This window comes from Pristis pectinata, chromosome 16 (genome assembly GCF_009764475.1).
Source record: "Pristis pectinata isolate sPriPec2 chromosome 16, sPriPec2.1.pri, whole genome shotgun sequence".
Taxonomy (NCBI): domain Eukaryota; kingdom Metazoa; phylum Chordata; class Chondrichthyes; order Rhinopristiformes; family Pristidae; genus Pristis; species Pristis pectinata.
This window is the reverse complement of record NC_067420.1, coordinates 38,488,937-38,514,824: the sequence shown is the minus strand read 5'-3', so window position 1 is coordinate 38,514,824 and position 25,888 is coordinate 38,488,937. Positions and strand designations below refer to the sequence as shown.

Below are 25,888 nucleotides of genomic sequence, written 5' to 3'. Positions count from 1 at the left end.
TTTAACTGCCACTACCGTAACCCAAGGATGATATCATAACAAACCCTTTACGACTCAAACTAGGTGTCTATGCAATTTGTATTCTCCAATATCCCAAATAACTACATGGAAATTACAAGGTATCTAGATAAGAACTATTACTGTAACTGAACAACAACAACAACAAAAAATCACTTCATTTAGTGCAATTGGTCTGTAATAGAAACAAATGAAAATCTAATTTGGCTCTACAACATCACTTGCCTACAATACGGAAAATTCAACTAGATCCCCACATATACTTTATCAGACTAATTAAAGCTTGGCCTTGAACTCAGCCATGGTTAATTGGTTAACACTCTCACCCCAGAGTTAAAAGGTTGTAGGTTCCAGAGAGTCAAGTACAAAAATTGAGGTTGACATCCAAATGCAGTATTTAGAGACTGCTACACTGTTTGAGCTGCAGTCAGATGGGATGTTATCCAAGGCCCTGACTTCCCTTAAGGGATAAAAGATTCCCAAGGCATTATTTCAAAGATTGATCGGGTTAGATACCCCAGTGTTCCAAACAATATTCATCCCTCAATTTCCATTACCGCTACAGATGATGCCTAAGCTGTTAAAAATTCCTACATTTCAATTTTCCATCAGTCCTCGACTAGATGGGTTGTCGACTAATTGATTGGGATTCAATAACATTCGTCAGCAATTTGATTACTATCCAGCAGTTGTATTGCTCTATGACATGCAACTGCCAGGATTGCAAGCAAGCTAGATAGAACTTGGTTTAGTGTTGTTTAATTCCTACTGTACAGGTAATTATTGTGGTTCAGAGAACCCAGAGTGACATTGGGCTTGTTATACATAGAGAGATTAGATCTACTCAAAACATACAGAATTCCTAAAGGCTTTGACAGGGTAGATGTGAAGTTGCTGTCAAATCATCCCAGCCAGGGGAAACAAGGTTCAGTCGCTCAGGACAGAGACAAGATGAGAAAATAATAATTAGTGAATTTTTCAAATTCACCACCAAGTGGCCGATGCAAGGTCAGTTAAAGTATATTCAAAATAGATCACAGGAGATTTTTTTTTTGTTAGATATTAAGGGCACGAAGGGATACGATGTTAATGCAGAAAGGTTTCGGAGAAGTAAAAGGTTAACCTTAATCTTACAGAATGGAAGGGCAGGCATGAGGGTCTGAATACCATACTCCCACTTATATTTCTTATATTCTAAAACAACCACTAAAAGATACATTTTAAATATTGTTTCCTCAGATCCCTCCTAAATGTTTAGTGTACCTTTTGAAAGACAATTGATTAATGTTTCCTTGTAAATACACTACATTTCCACAAAGAATCAGAAGTAATTGAACAGGAAAAAGAGAGCAGAACAACTTAAAGATGTCACCTTACAGAATGCTTTAAAACTATTTTGCATTTAAGTTGACACACGGACTTTGTAACCCAATTGGTCAATGCCTGTGGAGCTCAACTGGTGACTGCTGGCTGAAGTGAGGAAGCTGACTACTTGCTCCTTTCACCAAGCAAGATGCAAGAGAAACAGAATCAGGGAAGAAGCAAACACACTTACCCAGAATACATCATAGATAAAAAGCCCACCAAGGAGAATGCACCCTGTGCTCACATTGTTGAGATGGAGCAGCTCAACACCATTGAGAGCAAATGCTAATCCAAACAAATTGTTGGCAATCCAATGCTGCAATACAACAGGAAAACATCATTAAAATTAAAAAACAAGCATGATCATATGCCAGAACATGCATGAAATAGCAGGATGTTTTTGACACTATACTGCTGTACGTTTTAATTGAACCCTCTTCAAACACAAGCAATAGTCCTACTCATTCATCAACCCAATAACCTATACGTTGGGTGTCAGCAGCGTTAAGCAATATTTCACAAGTCAGGTTAGTTGCTGTCAAACATGGGTGACTGCATGAAGCATTAACATTGCAACAAGATGTTTGCTGCAGTTTATAATCCAAGTATTTTGTCCAAATGCCAGTTTTGGAGGATGCTGAAATACTAGTACTTTTGGTTCTTTCAAGCAGGCCAAACACATCTATATTATCTGAAAGCCTAGGGAGTTCAATACAAAACTACATACAAATCAGTTCCAATTCATTTACAAATGTTGTCTGGGCAGTGTTAAGCCCCTCCATACGAGACAAGCAACAATACATCACTGCTATCGGTGGAGCTTGTGGACCACAATCAGAATCAAAATTTCTCACTATACTCTAATTTAAGCTAACGCTGTAATCAAGAGTACTTAGCATGAAACCAACCGTCGAGTCAGAACTCTGGTTTTAAAAATTAGCAGCAGCTTTATTGGCAGCATTACTTTGATAGCTTCTGACCCCTTCTTCCTGAAAAGCTAATTCCAGGATCATTACCTCTGGAATGTAATCCAAATGACCATTGTTGTCTGTATTGTGGATTTATCCCCACCCAGAATTAAATACTGCATCCCCTTCAGTTAAGAGTTTTAATTCACCATTACCAAGTCTATCAAAAGAAAAACCTAAAACCTGCATTAAATGAACCTTGTAGGTAATCATCTACTACAAAACAATTCAAACCAGAACGTGCATTATGGATAACCGCCAATGATATTTTTGTTGAGTCCTTAAATTCAATTACAATTTACTAGTACACAGAATCCAAATTTCCAATAATAGATATTTAAATACTGGATAATTGAAGACTGGTAGTTAAGTAATGAGACATTTAGAACATTCACATTACAATGCTTTTAGTTGATTTGGCAGAATTCTAATTTTCTACCTTTATGATAATCCCACAGGCAGTTACAGGAATGAAAGGAGAACAATGAGCAGTAATGACTTAGAGATTTACATCACATTACTAAATGACCCAAAAAACCCAAACTTTTGCATTAATAGCCTACTTTTAAAAAGTTATTATACCACAGCTCTACCAACCCTACCACAGGGGACCTGTTAGCTCTACTTCTACCTGTGCCCTTCATTCACTGAAAGGTGCAAGCTCATGCACTCAGTTTTACAAGACGTTGCTTAAAGCCAAGTTTCCAAGCAGTAGCCCCAAATGCAAATGTCGGAAAACAAAAACCAAAGGCAGTGTACAACAGTCGCTGTCAAGTGGTCAAAATTATTGAAAGCCATTTAATCAATTTTATGAGGGACTCAAAGAACAAATAGAAGCAAACCACCTCAAACATGGTTGCTCATTCAGCAAGATCTCAGCCTGTCCAAGACCTCAAGTCCACTTCCCCCACCAGGTTTCCCTACAATTTGTATTTCCACAAGTTCCCTACCACACCCATTTCAATGTCATATGTTTCTTGGAGACACAAAAGACTACAGATCCTGGAATCTAGAGCAACAAAAAGGATGCTGGAGGAACTCACTGGGTCAGACAGCATCTCTGGAGGGAAATGGACGGTTGATATTGAATCAAGATCCTTCAGCTGGACTGAAGGATAGAGGGGAGAAAACCAGTATAAAAAGGTAAAGGGAAGGAGCAAAGCAAGAATTGGCAAGTGATTGGTATATTCAGGTGAGGAGGGGTGATAGGCAGATGGAGGAGGGAAGAGTTGAAATAGTGACAGAGGCTGGGAGGTGACAGGCAGAGACGACAAAGCACTGCAGGTGGAGCAGGCAGATGGGAACATGGCCTCTTATTTGATTCCATGCTCCACCTTTGTCTCCTGTCAGATTCCATCATCTGCAGCCGTCACACAGTAGTGTAGGGCAGGCACAGTAGTGTAGCAGTTAGCTTAACGCTATTACAGCACCAGCAACCTGGTTTCAATTCCGGTCACTGTCTGTAAGGAGTTTGTAAGTTCTCCCCGTGTCTGCATGGGTTTCCTCCGGGTGCTCCGGTTTCCTCCCATATTCCAAAGACGTATGGGTTAGGAAGTTGTGGGCATGCTATGTTGGCACTGGAAGCGTGGTGACACTTGCAGGCTGTCCCCAGAACACTCTATGCATAAGATGCATTTCACTGCATTTTGATGTACACGTGACTAACAAAGATATATCTTATCTTCAGTCCAGATGATAAATCTCCACCCAAAATGTCAACTGTCCATGCCCCTCCACAGATGCTGCCTCACCCACTGAGCTCCTCCAGCATCTTATTTGTTGCTTCAATTTGTTTCTTACAAGGTTCCATGATTTTCACTTTCACAACTCTTCATGGTACACAGGTCAAAACATATAGTAGATTTTCAAAAAGCTAAGTGAAGACAAGCCCAGAATAATTAAAAGAAAACAATCTGATGCTGAAATTAAGGTGGTTTAAGGGATCTTACATTTATAAATAATTGACAAACTTCAGGAGAACAAAACGCACACTTCCCCCAGAAGCATGGAAACTAACTGTGCCCTAATTACAACTAGCAATGAGAGCAGAACGTTCAGCATAAAACTGTGGCCAATCTGGCAATTACCTGTTGTATTGTGCTGAGCTGTGCCTGTTCCACTAACTGGATGGTTATGGATAAGGATCATTCAACACCAACAAATCATTACTTAGAACGTTGTTTTGTTCTTACCTTTTTCAGTAAGTACCAGACTCCAATCACACTGCTAAAACCCAAACAGACAAGATCTTTGGTATCAAATTCATAGTTGACGATTTCTAGAAAAATAAATACATCCTGGTTAAAGAAAAACTTGCATACAGGTCCTCCCTGTGTTACGAACACTCAATTTGTGGAAACCCTGTACATATGGGCGAGCATCTGGGAAGCTAGTAGGATAGATTTGCTGGTGGGTGGGAATGGGGTGTTTCCATGCATTCTCTCTCCCCACCCCTCACCTGAGCTGCAACAATCAGAGGGCTGGGCTAAACCAAGCAGAGCCGGGAGTGCTGAGTAGACTCACTCAGTCAGTGAGGTCAGCTGGCAGCCACTTTTTTCACGCCTGCTCAATCTCCTGTCACAGCTGTTTATGTGCTTCTCTCCCACACACCATTTTTGTTCATTTCCAAATTGCAAACAGTTCTCAAGAACAGAACCTTATTACCACCTGCAGACTGCATGTACTTCCTTGGTGCTTTTTGGAAGAAATCCCACCTTTATTTTTCTTATTAATACTACAACATTAAGGGTCAGAAACTCCAAAATCATCCACTAATTATTGATTGACCTGTAGGTCATTTTTCAATGATTCCAAGAGTTCCAACTTTTAGTAGGTTATCTTAAAATAATGTCAGCCTTTTAATTCCAAGCTTATTCATTCTTTGTAATCTTTAAATATTTGTTTAAATGCAAGTTGATCTCAACCCTGAAGTCTATTACCACTTTCTCAGGATGAGTATTAATGGTATTTGGACAGGAAATCCCCATCAAGAAAGCTTTTAATTTCAGGCATAACAATCACTTCAATTGCAACCACCTCATTTTGGACTGGCCAACCGCCACTCACCACCTGACACACCTCAACAAATGGAACCATGTGATCTCACAGATCCAAAGCTAGTTACTTCCAACACAACGTATATTCCAGTTTTGGGCAACAACATTTGCGACTTAAGGACGAAAAGTAAACTGGTCATAGCAGCCACAACAAAAAAAAACCTTAGAAAATGTAATGCAATTATCCCCCTTCTTTTTGGCCTTGCAATCTCATGGAGGACATGATAATCCAATACTAGAGCACTCGTACTCACTAAGTTCTCATTGAAGAATCATGTTATCCTCTTACTTAAAAAGCAAATTAATGGATAAACAGTCTTAGTTAATGAATTAAGCAGTATAAAAACTCACCCTCCTTGGTTTCCCCTGTTCCCTGAGTAAAAAGCAGCTGGTACTGTTTGTTTGGTAGGCTTGCAGGAAATACTTTATTCATAGCTGGACTGAAACAAAAGAACAAATCAGTTCACCTTGTTTCCCAAGTTTTGCTCGAGTTCCATAAGTAATTATCAGAAAAAGCAGAATAATATTAGAAGTTTTTAATGTAGGTACAAAAATCACTTAAATTTCTTATCAGCCACTATTGTCTTTTCTGGTTACACTCAAATTGAGTGCCCAGAAATAGATCAACGGAACAAAGACCATCATCCTCGACCTCGAGGGATAGCCATGACGACGACACTCAAATTACAGCCACCATTTCCACCAATACCAAACTGATTAAGATTGGTCACAATCAGCTATTTAAAGGCACTCAAGAGCGGCTGGAGGACCATCAGCCCTGATCAGTGTCATCACATGGCTCTGGAAAGCTAAAGCATGCAAGAGGAAGATTACAATACTCTTCACCAACTTGTTAAACCGCTAAATTGCATTGAGGATAATGGCTTCTTCCCTGCTGTGGAGGGTAGGGCTGAAGGAGAAACAGGAAGGTTTGGTGCACTGTCACAGTTTTGTGTACGGTCTAGTATACAGGAACATGCCTAGTTCAGATGACATGGGAGTCAAAAACCATATGTCACCCATAAGAAAAACTTGTTCATTTTTGCACATTTATTGATTAAGTTTAGTTTTGTCATAATTAAAAGAAATTTGGATTTTATAGTTCCATCTTCTTAAAATATTCCATAATTCCAAATCTAAAGATTGCCCACAGTACCGCATAGACATTAAGTTAATTTTGAGTTAATCAGTTACTTAACCAAAGAGAATAAGTTGACTAAAGCCATATCTTTATAAACAGAAATGTCAAGTCACGCAGGTGTAGATAATGATAAACTATAGGCAAGACGTGAAAAGAACCGTTTTCATGATGTTTTGGACCTTATACATCCAATTAAACAGACTGATTGGACCTCAATTTTTTTTTAAAAAATACATTCCAAAAGTCCCTCAGCACTGCCTAAATACTGCATCAAATTGTCGGCCTATCTACTGCAATCCTGAATTAAGGCATAAACCTAAAATCTATGATTCAAAACTGCTCGCAAACAAATCAAAACAGCATCACGAACAAGAACAAGTCAAGAAATTAAGCGTAGTGAATAAGTGAGACCATTTCTCACCTCACTGCTCTAGCTTTGCCTCTTTAGAGACACAATAGTTATGCTCGGTACATAGTGCATGTCATGGAAAGGAAAGCTTTTCATTAGTGGCAGTCTTCTAAAAATAAATATTCAGTCAGGAGCTGAACATCAGTTACTTTCTTCCAGTTTACCTTCCCCTAAGACAAATATATATTGTGTATTGAACAGAAAATTCTGGAAATACGAGTCAGGAAGCCACTGTGGAGTTACTCTTTCAAGATGATGATCTTTGATGTTTTGGATGAAAGGTCATTAACCTGTACTGTAGCTCTATTTCACTTTCCGGAGGCTATCTGACCAGCTGAGTATGCCCAACATATTAATTTCAGGCTGCCAGCAGCTGTTGTATTTTGTCTCTGGGTTCCTTACCACGTGGAGGGGAAAAAGTGGAAAAAAGGCACCCTTGCTGTTCTTGTGCAATTAAAGTATTGAAATAGTAATTCAAGTACCAAACTGTTTTGGACACAACATTACTCAAGATCAGGAGCAGGAAAGCCCTCCCCCCCCACACAGACCCAGGAAATGAGCAAATCTAAATACTATGTTCAAAATTCATTACACAATAGGTCTTTTGCCTTTTCTTTGATACAGCTGGAGGAAGTTGGCAGAGAGAGATAGCAACAAGGGTGGGTTACTGAGACCCTTAAACTTGTACTTCCATTTAATTAGACAACAGCCGATCTGCATTTAGTAAATTCAGTTAATAGGACAAGTGATTTGACTCAGCGCCAATTATGACAGCAAATTCCAAACTACACTCACTGCATGAATGCAACAAATTCTTATTTTAATACATTTTAAAATCAAGAGTCTCCACCCAAAACGTCGACTGTCCACTTCCCTCCATAGATGCTGCCTGACCTGCTGATTTCCTCCAGCTCTGTTGCTTTTATTTTAAAACGACGGACAATGAAAATTTAAGCTGAATAGATCTTAACAGAAATTACTCCCCTACAACAACACACTTCTAGTAAACAAATAAGTGGGAGAGTCCCAAATCACAGAAATTCTAATCAAGTACATGGCACAATACATTGAAATGTCATTACAGGATTGAAGAATCTTGGGAAGCACTTAGTCAGGCAGTAATCCACCAAGGGATTCACTACTAAAAATAACTAAGTAGTTTGAAAATGCCTTCTGGTCCTGAAAATATGGTTCACTCCTTTACCTTGCTTAAGATTTGCATCTTGAGCTAACCAGTTAACTGCACAGCGAATTAATGATTGTGTACAGTGACAGCATTCCATTCAGTCAGTTGCAGTGCTAATGCTATTATTGCAGGATTAATCTATAATTAGCCTGCCATTGCTGCAAGGAAATTGTCATAATTAACTTATACTACATATTCAAACACCAGCTTTCTATAGTTTAATTTTTGAACAACAGAACTGTTTTCAAATTTGAAGGTTTATTTTAATAGATACATTTCAGCACACTTATTGCTCTTTGCATTTAGATTTACAATTTGTTAGGAGCTATTTTTAATATGATCTTTCAGGGAAGCAAATACTCATCATGAAATGAGCATTCCAAAATAGCTCACCAGCCTCAAATTCTTGTCAAAAAGTGTTTTTATGAACAATAAATACTGTAAGATTTACAAAACATCTAAAGAAAGGCCTACCCCAATGAATTAGCAGGTAAATGGGCTTTGTCCAACCTTAAGAAATTAGTTCTCTAATGAATTAATTGCTTATCTAAAAGATATCAAACTAAATTCAATACTATACTCAGACCATAAAATAGCTAAATGATATATACAGCAACAAATCAGGGAGAGCCCATGAATCTTTCCACCCAATGTTTCCCTAATATACTAGTTAAATCAAGGGATTTTTATAAAGCAATTATTTATGAAAGACAGTTAACTGAATATACACATAACTACTTAAAAAAACTTTCTTCAACAGGATTTCTTTCCCCCCCATAGTTGGAAGAATTACGTACCTCAAAGTGTGAGACAAAGCCAATATACCAAGTATGAAAAAATACATGGATAGGAGCAAATTGATGTACTCTTGCGAAAATATCTGCAAACAGAAAATGTGGCAATTACTTTGACAAAAATACAACAGCTGCTGCTACTACAAATGAGGATAGCAAACATTGTGGCCCAAAATACAATATTTTAAGAGTCTCAAATCTGAGGGGTGGGCACAAGCAAAGGAAAAGTGTGCAAAACAAACTTACTTTGAAAAAAAGATAAAGGCCAAAGAGTGTGCAGCTGGCAATGATGGGAAATCTGGCTGCATCTCGACTTGTAATGGTCTCTGGCATATCACTGGAATTCTGCAAATGTAAAGTAACCATTAAGAAACAAGTAAATTATAATCAATCAGTCTCCATACAGCTTAAGTAATTAATGTTCAGGATAATAATTTTGTTTTGAGAGAATGCAATAGGAACCTTGAGTGGTTTTTCTCACCATACATTACTCTTGAATTTTACCAAGTCGCGGAGTGGTTAACGCACAGGTGCCTATTACATCTGTCAATTCCATGCTAACTCCAAGAACAATTGAGCCAGTACCACTCCCCCACCTTCTAATCATAACCCAAAAAATTCTTTTCCTTTCATATATTTATCCACATCCCTTATGAACACTACAATTGAATCAGCCTCCACCATTACCCTGGCATTCTAAATCTTATCCATTTGCTTCACAAGAAAAGTTTCAAGTCTTTTTCTGAATGGCAAAAGACCAATGTCCCCTAATATTTGACCCTCCACCCCTATCTTTTCTGTCTAGATCCTTCAGTACCCTAGAAGTAGATACAAAATTCCGTTTGTGGCCAAATCAGTGTTTTATAAATGTTCATCATGATTTATAAAACTGATTTGATGCCAGTCCAGGGCAGCAACACTGGAGCACAGACCTCCTAACAGAACATTCAAAATTGACATTCAACATCAAAACAAGCCCTCTCAACAGCACTCAACTTCAATTGGCCATGGAAACCATTCAGCTTGTTCCTAGGGTTCTTCAACACAGTCGAAGTGAACAGAAAAATGGTGTGGTGGGTGGCGAAAGACTGTAACCTGATTTCAAGGACTTGTTTACTAAACCAGACATTCTCAATCATGGCAGCATTAGTAAACAATCCTCAATACCACCTCACTGGGAAATGAACAAGGGGCACACAGAGCTCAATGTGCTACGGGCAGAGGGAAGAGGACGGTGTACGCAGGGTGGTGGCAGAAAGGCAGCTCCACAACAGAGGCCACATTCATTCAGGCTGTTGTTCTCTGCAGGAAGATGCATGAATAGTCTCCATTTCAGCAAGAATGTCCTCATTAAGTCTTCATTGTGTAAGTTTTGTGCACCACCAAGACTTCCTTTGGTTCTACACAACAAATGCCATGTTACCACACAAAACGTAATCAAACTGACAACTCAAACTCCAAAACATTGCTTCCATTGAGTAACTACTTAACCATCCTGCAGGGCAGCTCCAGAGTGGGCATCAAGATTCAAAGTTTTGCAAGCTCACTATCGTGAGGGCAGGGCCATTGCTCTCAGAGGAACTGAAAGCAGTTGAAGAGGAACAGAAAAGGCAGTCCAAACAGGGCCTTTCTAGTTGGCTGACTGTGAATAGCTCATCCAACAAAATCCACCCACTGCAACCCGAATTGCTCATTCACTGACAATCCCTCATTTGACCTTTTCTGTTGATTGTCACAGCAGTGGTTTGGCTACGAGAACAAAACTCACGTTTTGTTTAGAATTTAAGCATGACATGATGGCACAGAAACATCAACCACTCACTCAGCTCCCTCATGCCTTTGCCTGTCTATTTTATCTATAGGTCAACCAGCATGGCTGATGGACAGCTTCTTAAACAGTATGGAATGAACTGAAGATGTCCTTACAGGACACAAGTTTTAAGCAGCACTGGCACAACTTTGAACCACATCATCTCAATATATGCAGCAGTAGTCTAGAAGAGGACAGCTGTAAGACAGCATGTTCAATAGGCTGTGCCAACTGAGTCACAGCATAAGGCCACACAATTTAATAAACTGAGACCTGCACTATCCTTCTCCTGTCATAGCTTGAGACTACGTGGCCAGTGATTCAACAGATGCAGACCTTTAAACTATGGAACCAGTATCTAAGACAATACCGACATGATACCAAATGACTAAATTTTTCATCTTCATATTCTTTGTGCTCTTCTACCCTGGCCAGAAAGATTACAGCAATGGCTGCTTGAAAATAGAAAGACACACATGTAGGGTTGTGGTGACTGGAAAGGGGTGAATGCAGGTAGACACAAGCTTTTACTATTTGAAGCTAAATATATTAGAGACTGTTAAATGAAATGCAAAGAGGATTAGCTGTGAGAATACTGTCAGCTTCTATTATTTCACCTCCATGATTAGCTTGTCCTCAGAAATAGGTACAGCAATGACGGCACAGTCTGGCACTCATGACTGCCGCCAGATTTTTATTCATTTTTTGGAATCTGCGTGTCCACAGTAAGGATGCATTTATTGCTCATCTCCAATTGCCCCCAAAAGGAGAAGGTGCTGTCTGAGTAATCTTCACTACATTGAAACCACTATGCACTAATGGTGGAGGGAGTAAATGCTTAGCCGATGAACGGGATTCCAATTAAACAAGCTGCCTTGTCCTGGATGGTGTTCAGCTTCCTGGACGTGGTTGAAGTTGTACTCATCTAGGCAAATAGAGATTATTCCATCACCCTCCTGATTTATGCTTTGCAGATGGTGGAAAGGCTCAAGTGTCAGAAGTCAGTCCCTTGCTGCAGGATACCCAGCCTCTTACCTGCTCTTGTAGCCATAGTTATATGGTGGGTACAGTTGAGTTTCTGATTATTAGTGACACTCAAAGTGATAATAGTGTTGACTTGGCAACAGTGAGCAAGTTCCACACTGTTCTGCATCAACTGTGTCATTGAATTTTAGGCATTCTATTTAAGCACTGTAGCTGATATGATTGAATAGCTGGCTTTGTGTGCAAGTGGATGCGAGGTTTGCAGCAATGCCAAGTGTGTGAAAGTGCAGTCTAGCACATAAAATGTTAAGTGCAGGCCCTGAAAGAGATTATTGGTTAGTTTTTGTTTAGGACATCTATGACCTTTGATGCTCCTGCACAGTTGATTGTGTATGGCATTTGATGTGGAGTTAACAGACATGACCACTCATACAAAGGTTACTGAACTACTCAAGATACTTTATACAGGTCTTATGGACTTGATCCCTAGCAATGAGCAATAATAGGAGCCACAAGCTCTGGCTGTCTTCAGAGTTTGTCTAACGGGCCTCCAGAAACTATAAATGAATCACATCTCTTCCGCTCTACCAAGAAAAACTCAAGTAGGACCAAGATTCTTTCAGCAACAACACTGTTGCAAAACTCTTACTTCTTGCAGCTACAATGCACCTCTTTTTATGAAATCTAGATTAGCTTTAAGTAACACCGCCCATGATATTTCACTCATATTGTGAAGTGAACCAAGAAACAGTATGATTAGAACCAATTGCTAGTGACAATTGAGCAAGTACATTAACAAGACACAACCCGTGCACAACCCTCACCACCAGAGGACATCTTCAAGAGGCAGTACCTTAACAAGGTGGCATCCATCAATAAGGACACTCACCATTCAGGACATGCCTTCTTCTCATTACTACCATCAGAAAGGTGGTACAGGAGCCTGAAGACCCACACTCAATGTTTCAAGAACAGCTTTTTCCCCTCTGCCATCAGGTATCTGAATGGTCTATGAATATTACCTCATTATTCCTACTTATTTATTTTTGTAATTTCTAGTAATTTTATGTCTTAGCACTGTACTGCTGCCGCAAAACAACACATTTCACGTCATCCAAGTCAGTAATAGTAAATCTGATTCACTATCTGCATCAGAACCTACACAAATACATCAATCGTGCATCAGGCACACCAGGACCCTTTTCAAGAATAACAAGCTCTAAGGTGTTTAAGGATTACATAAAAAGGAAAGCAGATATTTTCAGCCAAATTCCATTCATTAAAATATTCCAACACATTTTTGCTCATGCAAGTGTTCCATCAAGTCAAAGCAAAGTTCAGTAAACTGAAGCCTTGTGTGTAAAGCTCAAATCTCTTGCCTTTAGATTAATGCTAAAGAAGGTTTTCTGGTTTTAGCACAAATGATGAAAATAATTGGATTGAAAATTTGCAGGGTAATCAGTGACAGAGAATGATGTTGGAGCATTGCTCTCATGACTGGAAGCCTGTGACCAGCAGCATACCACAGACATTGGTACTGTGGTATAATAATGACAGATAAAATTGTAGGGAGGTATTTTTAATAAGTTTGCAAATAACACAAAAATTGGTCATGTTATTTTTGATGAGAAGGGTAGTCTTAGGCTACAGAATGATATTAATCAGCTGGTAAATTTAGCAGAACTGTGGCAGATGGAATTTAATTCTGCTAAGTGAGGTGGTGCATTTTGAGGAGGGAGAATCAAGTAAAGGTAGAACAAATATCATAAATGGCAAGAACCTAGGAAGCATTGAGGAACAAAGGGACATTGGTGCATAGGCAGACAGGGTGGTGAAAACAGCAAACAGGATGCTTATCTTCATTAGCCCAGCATAAAATATAAGAGAAGAGATTTCTTGGTACAACCTTATAAAGCTGTGATTAGGCCACTGCTGGAATATTGTATGCAATTATGGTAACCACATTATAGGAAGGATGTGATTGCACTGGAGAGGGTGCAGAGGAGATCCACCAGGATGTCGCCTGGAACAGAAAATTTCAGTTGCAAGGAGAGATTGTACAGATCCATTTTCCTTGGAGTGGAGGAGGCTGAGTAGGGACACAATAGAGGTATACACAATTAGGAGGCATAGATAGGATAGATAGCATGCAACCTTTCGTATGGCAGATGTGCCCAAGACCAGAGGGCATACATTTAAGGTAAGGAGCAAGAGTTTAGAAAGAATCCGAGAAAATTATTTTTAACCCAGAAATCTGGAACACACTGCCTGAGGTGGTGGTGGAGGCAGGTTCTCTCAGTTAAGAAATATCTGTATGAACACCTGAATTATGACAACCTAGTAGGCTACAGACCAAGTGCTGGTAAATGGGATTTGTATAAGTCAGTAAAAACAAGATGGGCCAAAGGTCCTGTTCCTGTACTGTACGACTCAAACTGCTTCCCTCCTCCTCAAAATATTTATCCAGCATAAAGAGTTTGATAAAATCTCCCAGTTACTTTCCTCTTTGCACTGCAAAGTTACATTGTTCTATATCACACAGCCAAAATGGAATATTCATAAGTTTTATGTAAAAAAAACTTCAAAAATGGACACCACGTGCTAGGACCTTGCCATTACTTACTTTTTTTTAGTAAGAGGTGCAGTGAGCAATTTCAAGGTGCTATCACATCAATCAGTTCTAGTGTGGAATTTCACTGCGCAAACAAGATACATGAGGCCAGCATAAATATTCCTAAGCTGCAAAAAGAAAACATACAGGGGTAAGGAAATAGTTATGAGGAGCTCAAGACTACCTAAAAATTTGTTGTTCATTTACTCCAGTTCATGCGCAAGGAATACCCAAGTGCTGTGAATAACAATATTAAAAAATATACTAAAAAATAGCTTTTCCCCCCCAGCATTTCATGGGGGCAGAGATGGCACAGCAGCAAAGTTAGTACAGCTGCTGCCTCACAGCACCATAGACCCGAGTTCAAACCTGGCTTTGGTGCTGTCTCTGTGGAGTTTGTACATTCTCCTTGTAACCATGGGATATGGGTTTCCCCCGTGGACACAAAACGCACACAAAATGCTGGAGGAACTCAGCAGGTCAGGCAGCATCTATGGAGGAAAATGAACAGTCGGCGTTGTGGACTGAGACCAGATTTCTGGTATCTGCAGTCTCTTGTGTGTTTCCCCCAGGTATCCTGGTTTACCCCCCACATCCAATAGACGTGTGGGTTGATAGATTAACCAGCCACTGAATTGCCCCTAGTGTGCAAGTGAGTGGTAGAATCTAGGGGGAGTTAATGATAATGAGAGAATAAAAGTTGGGATTGATGCAAGTGGGTAGTTGAAAGTCAGTGGGCCGAAGGGACAAATGGCATGGCAACAGTCCCTATGACCCAAGATAGAGCTAACCCATCACCTATCTATACCACATATTCCTGCCTTTTGCACAGTACAGCTGTGAACTCAAACATCAGTTCAAGGAATGTTATCCATTAGTTATCACTTAGCACAGTGCAATTTATTTCCATTATAAAAAGCCAGCGAGGCTTCAACAGCAGCACTTTCACCTTATGGAGAAAGCTGCAGGACTATGAAGATTACAATCATGGAACCTGGGCTGGCACTTCTGTGAAAGGAATGGAATGTTGCTTTGTTGGAAGAGTGGTATCCCCAGGTAATAATTGGCTTACTTGGGTGAATGGAACAGATTGTAAATTAGGTACCATTACAAGAGTAAGATTCATGCTGCACTTCCCATTAATACCACACAAGAAAAGGGTTACAGGCCACAGTGTTGTTTGTGAAACTGTGCTGCATGCATTTTACTTGTCAACTTAACCTGCACCACACCACTGACTACATTTGAGAGCAACCCTTTGGGATTGAAATGCTTTGGAATGCCATCAAAGTATGACATAAACCCCAAATCTTCCTTTATATTCTTTTTCCATCAACAACAGCCAGGTGGACTGCTTTTAGAGAAGACTAACAGAGTCAACAAAGATAGACAATCTAAACCAAACATTAGAACCTCCATATTCCCCTCTTACATATCAGAACATGTCTCACCCCTTCTCACTGTCAATCTTCCCTCTACACTCAGTCCTTGATCCAAAACATCAACCCATCCCTTTGCCTCCACAGATGCTGTTTGACCTGCTAAGTTCCTCCAGCAGTTTTTTTTTTGCTCTAGATTCCAGCATCAGCAATCTCTTATGCCTCCAAAGATTTCCATTTTCTGTCACATTTTAATGCAAGGAGCAATCCTCAGGGTCAAGAATAACCTGTTTCTAATAAAGATCTGTGGGTTTCAAGGCAAGGTCTACAAACTGCCACAGGGCAACAGAAGTTGCTTGATGGGAGACAATATACTTCTTCCACTGGACTTCCACATGCTTCCCAAGAGACTGGAGTTCTTGGTGTTATCCTCTATGCACTCTCAATTTTGATGGTCATGGAGCAGGGTTTCTCATGAATCAGTCAGAATATTATACATTTCAGGGATTTTGAGAACATCCTTGAACTGTTTCTTCTGCCCTCCTCATAATCTCTTGCTGTGAAGGTCAGAGTGGTCATTTCAAGAGATTGGTGTTAAGCATTCTAATCATATGCCCTACTGGAGCCGACCAAGTGCAATTAGAGCCTCTGTACTGGGTATTTTGACCTGGGAAAGCATTCTGCACAGAGGGTGTTGGTGGTAACACTCCAGTGCTTTGAGGTGGGTGGTTCATGTCTCAGAAACACATGGAAGGGGAGTGATCACTGCTGTCCAGCAGAACACAGGCTTGGTGTTGGGTTTGAGGTCTTAATCACCAAACTAGCAAGGTGACAGAAGATTGGAGAATAGCCAATGTCATTCCTTTAAGAAATGCAACAGGACAAACCCAAAAATTATAGGGCAGTAAACCTTAAATCAGTGGTAGGGAAATCATTGAATATTCTTAGGGAATGGATTTACTTGCATTTGAAAGAACATGGGCTTATTAGGGATAGTCAGTGTGTCTTTATGCAGGAGAGCCAAAGGAATGCAGATGCTGGAATCTAGATGATAAACACTATGATACTGGAGGAACAGTCTTTGTGCAGGGCAAGTCCCAACTCACAAATTTGACTAAGTTTGAGGAAGTGACAAAGATGATGGATAAGGATAGGGTAGTAGATGTTGTCTGCATGGACTTCAGTAAAGCATTGAAAAAGGTCCTTCACATGAGGCTGGTCCAGAAGATTAAGTCATATGGGTTCCATGGTGAGTTGGTAAATTGGATCCAAAATTGGCTTGGTCATAGATGATAGAAAGTAGTGATGAAGGGGTGTTTCTCTGACTGCAGCTCTGTGACCAGTGGTGTTTTGCAAGGATCAGTACTAGGACCTTTGTTGTTTGTAATATATATTAATGATCTGGATGAAAATGTAGGGGGTCGGATGAGCAAGTTTGCAGATGACACTGCAGCAGACAACACGGAGATCCCACTATAATTACCCAAACTGGATTTAACTCTTTCCTTAAGATGACATAATCATGCCCATCTTCATGTCTCCTAGTGTGTCCTCTTCTTCCAAGATCTGGGAAATAAAGGCTGATAATATGCCTTAAGTTCCTCTCTACCCATTTACAACTTCATCATGGATACCATCTGCTCCAGAAACACTTTTTTTCTGTCAAAGACCTTTGAGAAATATAGCACTGGGCAAATGTGGCAACTCAAAGTATAAAACCATAGCTTCTGCCAATAAGGAAAAATATTCAGTTTACAAGTTACCTGCTGACCATGCTCTACTCTCACCTCACATACATAAGATGATTAAAATTTGAAATTTAAATTTCACCATTGGTCTTTAAAAATTACCACTGTTATCTGATTTCACTTAAGTAATATGAATGGACAAACAAAAAAAAAAAAATTTGGTCCTCCAGAATGCCACAACCTAGGTTAAAAACTTCGCTAACCCACAGAGAGGAGCTGTTATCCTTGGAAGCATAGACAAGATACAGAGATGCTGTGGCATAACTAGTACATACGATCCCCGGGTTCAGTTCTTGGAATTGTCTGTATGCAAATGTCTCCATAAGTCAGAAATGTGCATTTTTTTTAATATAGTAACCCATATCATATAGCAAGTGTATGTAGAGTGATAATTCTTTCATTTTATTCAATAATAATCCTAACACTACTCACAATTAAACTAATGAAATATATACTGTATCTAGTCATTAATAAGTACCAGGAAATATTTTGTTATTACTAGCTTGAAAAATGCTTAATGTATGGGAAAATTTGCGCAAAATTGGATTTTCCCAAGTCAGGTCATTTGTAACCTGGGGAGCCCCTGTACAGCTGCTGCCTCACAGGTCCGGTGTCATCTGTGTGAAGTCCAGTGCCATCCATGTGAAGTTTGCATGTTCTCCTGTGACTGGGAAGGTTTCCTTCAGTTGTTCCGGTTTCTTCCCCCATCCCAATGGCATGCAGATAGTAAACTGGCAATTGTGAATTGCCCATAGTGCATCGGTGAGTGGTGGAATCTTGGAGCAGTTGATGGAAATGAGCAAAGAATAAAAGTGGATGCTTGATGGTCATCTCGGACTTGGTGGGCCTATTTCCGTGCTGTATGATTTGATGACTCATATCCCCACAAATACTAGCCCATTTAGTGGTGGGAACTGATGAGATTAAGAAGTTTCCTCAAATTACAAAATAGACATCAGTTTTCCCTTCTGCACATCAGAACATTTTTCAAAATACACTCAAGCTCCAAAGCCCTTTGGCCAATGGCTTAAAATTTACTGTACACCTTACTGTCACAACAATTACAAGCGCTCATGAATACAGATTGCATAATGCAAACCTTCTCACATTTAATTCCACCAACCTCAAAAATATTCCAAAAATAACAATGCTAATCTGGTACCACTCACCAGGCCACACCATCTCATCTACAATCATAAAACATATTTGAAAAATAAGTTTTCGTAAATTACAGTAAACATAACAAACAAGATTATATATGAGTGAGAGAGAACATGTCATGGAAAAATACTACACTGAGAAAAAGTTATTCAGCCCATCAAGTGCATCAAGGCTTTTTTTTGAAGAACAAGTTAATCCTGATGCCAGCCATCCCTTTCCCACCATAGATGCTGCTTGACCCATTGGGTTCCTCCAGGATTTTGCTTTTTGCTCCAAGTAAATCCTAACCCCTGGTATTTACTCTCTGCAATTCTGCTTCATTTATCCAATTCACTTCGGGACTATTATCAAATCTATATTTATCACCATCTCTTTTGCAAATTCTAACTGCACATTGCTTACAAAAAAGTTCACTTTCACATCAACACTTATTTTATAACCTGTCACATTAAATTTGTGGCCAACCATTCCTGCCACCTGAACTTTTGGATAAAATTTAGTTCACCTAAAACCTTCAGATTTTTTAAACCCCTCCGCCAAATTTCTTCTTCGCTACATCCAATCCAAAGAAAGCAACCACAGTTTCTTGAGCCTATCCACATAACCATAATCCCCAGAACCACGCCTGAGAATCTTTTCCACACCTCCTCACAACCTTCAGGTCGTGTAAAAAAAAAGGGATTTGCAGACCAAGGCACTAAGAAGCACTTCCATACCTCCTTACAGCCTGCAGGTCCTGCAAAACAATAAAAATATTGGATTTGCAGAGCTGGGCACAAAGAAGCATTTCCATACTTCCTTACAACCTTCAGGTCCTGCAAAACAACAAAAAACTTGGATTTGCAGAGCTGGGCACAAATAAGTATTTTTTTTAAAAAAAGATCCATCTGAACTTCCTGCGTTATATACAGTCTTCTCTGCAAAATCCCCTATGCTTTGTTAATCTGTCCTGCCATGGAGAGAAAGAGGAAAGGGAACACAAGTGAAAAAACAAGACATGAAGAGGCAGAGAAACTTCAGTCCTGGCCAGCTGGGGTAAACTTTCCCCGTCTACTCTTCGCTCCAACGTTAACTATTCCAAGAGGATCGTTCGTGAACATGAAGTGTGGGGGTGCAGCGGTCCGCTCGGCCGGCCACACGCTCCCTGCCGGTGTCTCCGCCGCCCCGGTAACCGGGCCCGCCGTTCCTGCCCGCTTACCTTGGCCTTCGCGCAGTTCACCGACCGCAGGGCCCCGAAGAAGATGGGCAGCAGCGCCATGACCACCAGGCTCCCGTAGGCGACGGCCGTCCCCTCGGGAGTCGCCACGAACTTGGCGCTGGCGTTGGCGGCCACCGCCGCCTCGGTGTCGTTGAGAGTGACATTGACGGCGCTGTCGTTCATCACCGGGCCCTCAACTCCCGCCATGTTCCCTCCCTGACAACCGTCTGAAAGGCCACGTTTCCTTAACACCCGGGCAGCGGACGTGACGCCACGCCGCAGAGCCGACCGGAGGTTGCACCACTACCATAGCAACCGGCCCAAAGCGCTTAGCAACCGCCCAGGCCTCTTATTGTCCTTTCTTTAAACAAAAGGTACCTCTTCTTTCTTATGATAGTTATCTAGTTATGGTTATTTGCTTTTAATGCACACTTGACATTTCTTACAGTGAGGTTTCAACTGAGCCATCGAAATTAAGTCAGGGTACAGTGATGGGTGAATCCTATGATCAATCTAAATAGAAACATAGAAAACCTACAGCACAAGATCCCGCAAGACAAAGGAGCAGAAGTAGTGAACTAATACTATTCCTATCTAGCCCCAATTTCCCCACATCCCTTGATACCCTGACTAATTAGATACCGATCAATCTCCTCCTTAAACACCCCCAAAGCCGTACGCGGCAAAGAATTCCATAATTTCACTACCATCTGGCTAAAGAAATTCCTCCTCATTTCTGTTTTAAACTGGTACCCTCTAATTCTAAGATTGTGCCCTCTAGTCCTGGACTCACCCACCAGGGGAAACAGCTTAACCACATCTACTCTGTCCAGTCTTTTCAACATTCTAAATGTTTCTATGAGGTCCCCTCTCATTCTTCTGTACTCCAGTGAGTACAGTCCAAGAGCCGACAAACACTCATCATAAGAAAGCCCTTTCAATCCGGGAATCATCCTCGTAAATCTTTTCTGAACCCTCTCCAACATCAGTACATCCTTCCTAAGATAAGGGGCCCAATACAGGCTCTTCAGTCCACAAAGTTGTGCTGAACATGTCCCTAGAGGATTCCAAGAGGATCGTTCGTGAACATGAACGATCTTAGAAATTACTAGGCTTACCCATAGCCCTCTATTTTTCTAAGCTCCATATACCTATCCAAAAGTCTCTTAAAAGACCCTATCGTATCTGCCTCCACCACTGTTGCTGCAAGCCCATTCCATGCACTCACCACTCTCTGAGTAAAAAACTTACCCCTGACATTTCCTCTATACCTACTCCCCAGCACCTTAAACCTGTGTCCTCTTGTGGCAATCATTTCAGCCCTGGGAAAAAGCCTCTGACTATCCACACGATCAATGCCTCTCATCATCTTATACACCTCTATCAGGTCAACTCTCATCCTCCGTCGCTCTAAGGAGAAAAGGCCGAGTTCACTCAACCTGTTTTCGTAAGGCATGCTCCCCAATCCAGGCAACATCCTTCTGCACCCTTTCTATGGCTTCCACATCCTTCCTGTAGTGAGGCGACCAGAACTGAGCACAGTACTCCTGCTCCTCAAAGTCGAGTTTATTGTCATATATGCACAGGTGCAATGAACAACTCGAGGCTAGATAGGGGCATGAATTGACTGTGTAACAAACAATCTGCTGGAGGAGCTCAGCGGGTCCAGCAGCATTTGGGGTTGGGAAGGAGTTAGAAGTTAAAACATAGAACGGTACAGCACTGGAACAGGCTCTTCAGCCCATGGTGTCATGCTGAACTAATTAACCTAGTAATTAAATGCCTAACTAAACAAATCCCTTCTGCCTACACAATGTCCATATTCCTCCATTCTCTGCATATTCATGTGCGTATCTAAGAGCCTCTTAAATGCCTCTGTCGTATCTGCCTCCATTACCACCCCTGGCAGCGCATTCCAGGCACCCACCACACACTGTGTATAAAAAATGCTTGACCCCCACATCTCCTTGGAACTTTCCCCCTCTCACCTTAAATGCATGTCCTCTATATTAGACATTTCAACCCTGGGAAGAAGATACCAGCTGTCTACTCTATCTATGCCTCTCATCATGTTATAAACTTCTATCGGGTCTCCCTTCAGCCTCTGATGCTCCAGAGAAAACAACCCAAGTTTGTCCAATCTCTCCTTATAGCACATGCCCTCTAATCCAGGCAGCATCCTGATAAACCTCTTCTACACCCTCTTCAAAGAGCCATTGAAATTAAATCAAGGTGCAATGATGTGTGAATCCTATGATCAATCAAAATGCCCCTCTCGGTTAGGTAGCAGCATGAATTGCCTGAGCGACAAATAATCTGCTGGAGGAGCTCAGCAGGTCGAGCAGCATCTGGGGGTGGAGTGGGAGTTGTCGACATATCAAGTAGAAATCCTGCATCATGTGTCTCCATGAATTGCCTGAGGTTCTCTACCCTCATAACTATCCAGTGATGCAGAAAAATATAAGAAACAAGAGAGGATTTAGGGGCAACTCCTCCAATGGTTGGAATCATACCTCGCACAAATGAAGATGGTTGTGGTTGTTGGAGGTCAATTAGCCCAGCCCCAAGATAGGAGTGTACAAGTGTTAACCATCTTCAGCTGATGCATCAATGGTCTTTGTTCTATTGTAGTCAGAATTAGAATTGGTTTATTATTGTCACATGTACCGAGGTACAGTGAAAAACTTGTCTTGCATACCGATCGTACAGGTCAATTCATTACGCAGTGCATTGAGGTAGTACAAGGTAAAACAATGTAGAATGCAGAGTGAAGTGTCACAGCTACAGAGAAAGTGCAGTACAGGTAGACAATAAGCTGTAAGTCATAACAAGGTAGATTGTGAGGTAAAGAGTCCATGTTATCGTTCTAGGGAATCGTTCAATAGTCTTATAACAGCGGGATAGAAGCTGTCCTTGAGCCTGGTGGTACGTGCTTTCAGGCTTTTGTACCTTCTGCCTGATGGGAGAGGGGAGAAGAGAGAATGTCCCAGGTAGGTGGGGTCTTTGATTATGCTGGCTGCTTTACCGACCAGTGAGAAGTATAGACAGAGTCCATGGAGGGGATGCTGGCTTCTGTGATGTGCTGAGCTGTGTCCACAACTCTCTGCAGTTTCTTGCGGTCCTGGGCAGAGCAGCTGGCATACCAAGCTGTGATGCATCCAGAAGGATGCTTTCTGTGTGCATCGATAAAAGTTGGTGAGTGTCAAGGGGGACATGCCAAACTTCTTTAGCCTCCTGAGGAAGTAGATGTGCTGGTGAGCTTTCTTGGCCATGGCGTCCACATGGTTAGACCAGGACAGGCTATTGGTGATGTTCACTCCGAGGAGCATGAAGCTCTCAACCCTCTCGACCTCAGCATTGTTAATGTAGACAGGTGTATGTGCACAGCCCCCTTTCCTGAAGTCAATGACCAGCTCTTTTGTTTTGCTGACATTGAGGGAAAGGTTGTTGTCATGACAGCATGTCACTATGCTCTCTATCTCCTTCCTGTACTCTGGCTCGTCATTATTTGAGATACGGCCCAGTACGATGGTATCATCTGCAGACTTGTAGATGACATTAGAGCAGAATCTGGCCATGCATTGATGAATGTATAGGGAGTAGAGTAAGGGGCTGAGGACACAGCCTTATGGGGCACCCGTTTTGAGAATAATTGTGCTGGAGGTGTTGCTGCCTGGTGAGAATGTTTGCGGATAATTGTGCAATGTTCAATTCCGTTCACAACTCTGCAGTAAGTGAATCATTCATACCCATTTACAGTAAGACCTAGGCAGGTAATAAGTAGCAAGTAATGTTCAGATCACAATATCGCAAGGCATTCACCATCTCCAACAAGAGAGAGTCTAACCACCTCTCCCTGATATTCAATGGCATTACAGTTGCTGAGTCCTCCACCACTGACATCTGAGGGCCAACACTGATGAGAAGCTCAAATGGACCAGCCACTTAAATACCATTGGTACAAGAATAAGTTTGAGGCTGGGTATCCTACAGTGAGTGGCTTACCTCGTATAGCCCAAACACATTCTACCAGTATTGTGATAGAATACCCTCCACTTGTATGAATAATTACAGCTCCAACAACCTTCAAGAAGCTCAACACCATTCAGGATAAAAGAGCCTGCTTGATTGGTACCCCATCCAACATCTTAATATTCATTGTCTCTATCACTGGTACATAGTGGCTGCCGTGTGTACCATCTACAAAATGCACCACAGTTACTCACTTGGGCCAGCCTGACAGCACATCCCAAAGCACAACCGCTGTCACCAAGAAGGACAAGGACGGCAGGCACTTCAGAGCACCTCCACCTTCAGGCTCTCCTCCAAGTCACACAACATCCTAACCTGAAAATATATCTCTGGTTCCCTCATCATCACTGGATCTAAATCCTGGAACTCTCTACTCAAGAACATCATGCGGATTTCTTCACCTGAAAGCCTGCAGGACTTTCAAAAGTTGACTCACTATGACTTTCTCAAGGGCATTTAGGATGGACAGTAAATGCTGGTTTGCTAGTAATCCCCATATCCTGAAAAATGAATTAATACATTTAAAAAAAAGCTAGAACCGTGGAAACTGCTTCTGTTCAATAAGATCGCAACTGACCTTATCATTAGCTTCAACTCCACTTTCTTGATTATCCTGTAGTCCAAGTTATTTTAGTTTCAGAATTCAGTGTTATCTGAGGGGTTGGAGAGGAAGAGGAACAAATGGGGCAGCCCCAGATTCAGTTCCTAGCATGAACAGCTTTGTTTCCTCACCATGGATATCTAACCTTTTACCTTCTTCACCAACCTGGCATCTAATTAGATGTTTGAGGCAACACAAAATGCCTAGTTAATCTCCTTTGAATGTATTTGGGATTATGTGAAGCAAAAGTGCTGGATTTTAAGTCACTCTAGTAGTTTCTTGGTCGCTGTTGCTGAACCTACTTTGTTCTTATTTTCATTGCAGAATTTTTCATTATCTTAATTGAAATTCCCCAGCTGCTATAATGAGCTTCAAACTCATGTCACTGGATTAATTGTCCAAGACTGGATACTATCCAGTAATTTAATCACTTTGTTACTGCACCCTGTTTTTAGTGTTAGTTCTGGGATAAAATCAGGGAGAATGTCCTAGTTCTGCCTCAAATAGTGGAAAGGAATCTTTCACATGTACCTGAAAAGCCTGTTTAATGCCTAATCCAAAAGATGTCTGTGTGTGTTACCCACTGAGCCATTCCTATGTCCTTGTATCTTCTTTGAGCTCTTGCTGTCTATGAGTTCCATGTTCTCAAGTAACTTTATTTCCATTAAACTCCACACCCTACGGCTTTTCTTCCTGCCAACCCCACCACAGGGTAGTTGACAATGTAAATAGTCCCCCCAGAATCTTTCCTTGATTTATCTCTTGTTTACTTGCATGCAACATCATCAGTAGGTATAATGCCATCAGACTTCCTGTGTGGACATCCAGTTCTGCCACCTCTTTCTGCCTCTCCACTGATTTACTGTTGAGAATCTCTCTTTTCTTAAATCTAGTTCTAGATGACAAGTCAATACTTAAGTTGCATGTTAGAAAGACACCACAGACGTAATCCTCCATTCTAGCCACTGTTTTGAGTTGAAGCCAACTGTTGCATCATGGTATTCTATTTCAGGTTTCAATCGCATGTTCTTTCAACATTCCCTGCCTCAAATTCCTGAGCATCACCTGTCTTTGTCTCTACTGTGAAGTCTTTGTCCTTTGTTATTGCTAGGCTTGACCTATTCAATGGCTTCTCATCTTCCACACTCCATATTCTTAAAAACTCTAAGATCTGATTTAACTCCAACTCATCCATCAACTCTGAGTTTCTTCCTTTCAAATTACAGTCTTTAAACAACCTTCCAACTTAATAAGTTTAAGGAACCCTGATTATCAAAGGATATTGAAGGTATGATCAGGGAAAAGAAGGAAGCATATGTCAGGCATAAGAAATTGTTATCAAACATGTCACAAGGTTTATAGGGGATTTAGGACAAAGCTTAAGAAAAAAATTAGAAAGGTACAAAGGGGCCATGAAATGACCTTGG

The 25,888-nt window shown here is 41.0% G+C and overlaps 1 protein-coding gene across 2 annotated transcripts in view; it reads right to left on the bottom strand.

Annotated features, from left to right (window-relative positions):
- hm13 (histocompatibility (minor) 13) overlaps nucleotides 1–20,105 on the bottom strand; it is a 55,969-nt gene extending 35,864 nt beyond the window's left edge. The window contains exons 1-6 of one of the 2 annotated variants that reach the window (XM_052031623.1): nucleotides 19,829–20,105; nucleotides 9,184–9,282; nucleotides 8,941–9,023; nucleotides 5,759–5,847; nucleotides 4,544–4,629; nucleotides 1,574–1,699 (exon numbers count right to left, since the gene is read on the bottom strand). In XM_052031623.1, coding sequence (XP_051887583.1) covers nucleotides 1,574–1,699; nucleotides 4,544–4,629; nucleotides 5,759–5,847; nucleotides 8,941–9,023; nucleotides 9,184–9,282; nucleotides 19,829–20,035 — 690 coding nt within the window. In that variant the 5' untranslated portion in view covers nucleotides 20,036–20,105. The remainder of the gene's footprint in view (nucleotides 1–1,573; nucleotides 1,700–4,543; nucleotides 4,630–5,758; nucleotides 5,848–8,940; nucleotides 9,024–9,183; nucleotides 9,283–19,828) is intronic. The other variant, XM_052031622.1, reaches the window with a different exon arrangement.
- Nucleotides 20,106–25,888: the final 5,783 nt, after the last annotated feature.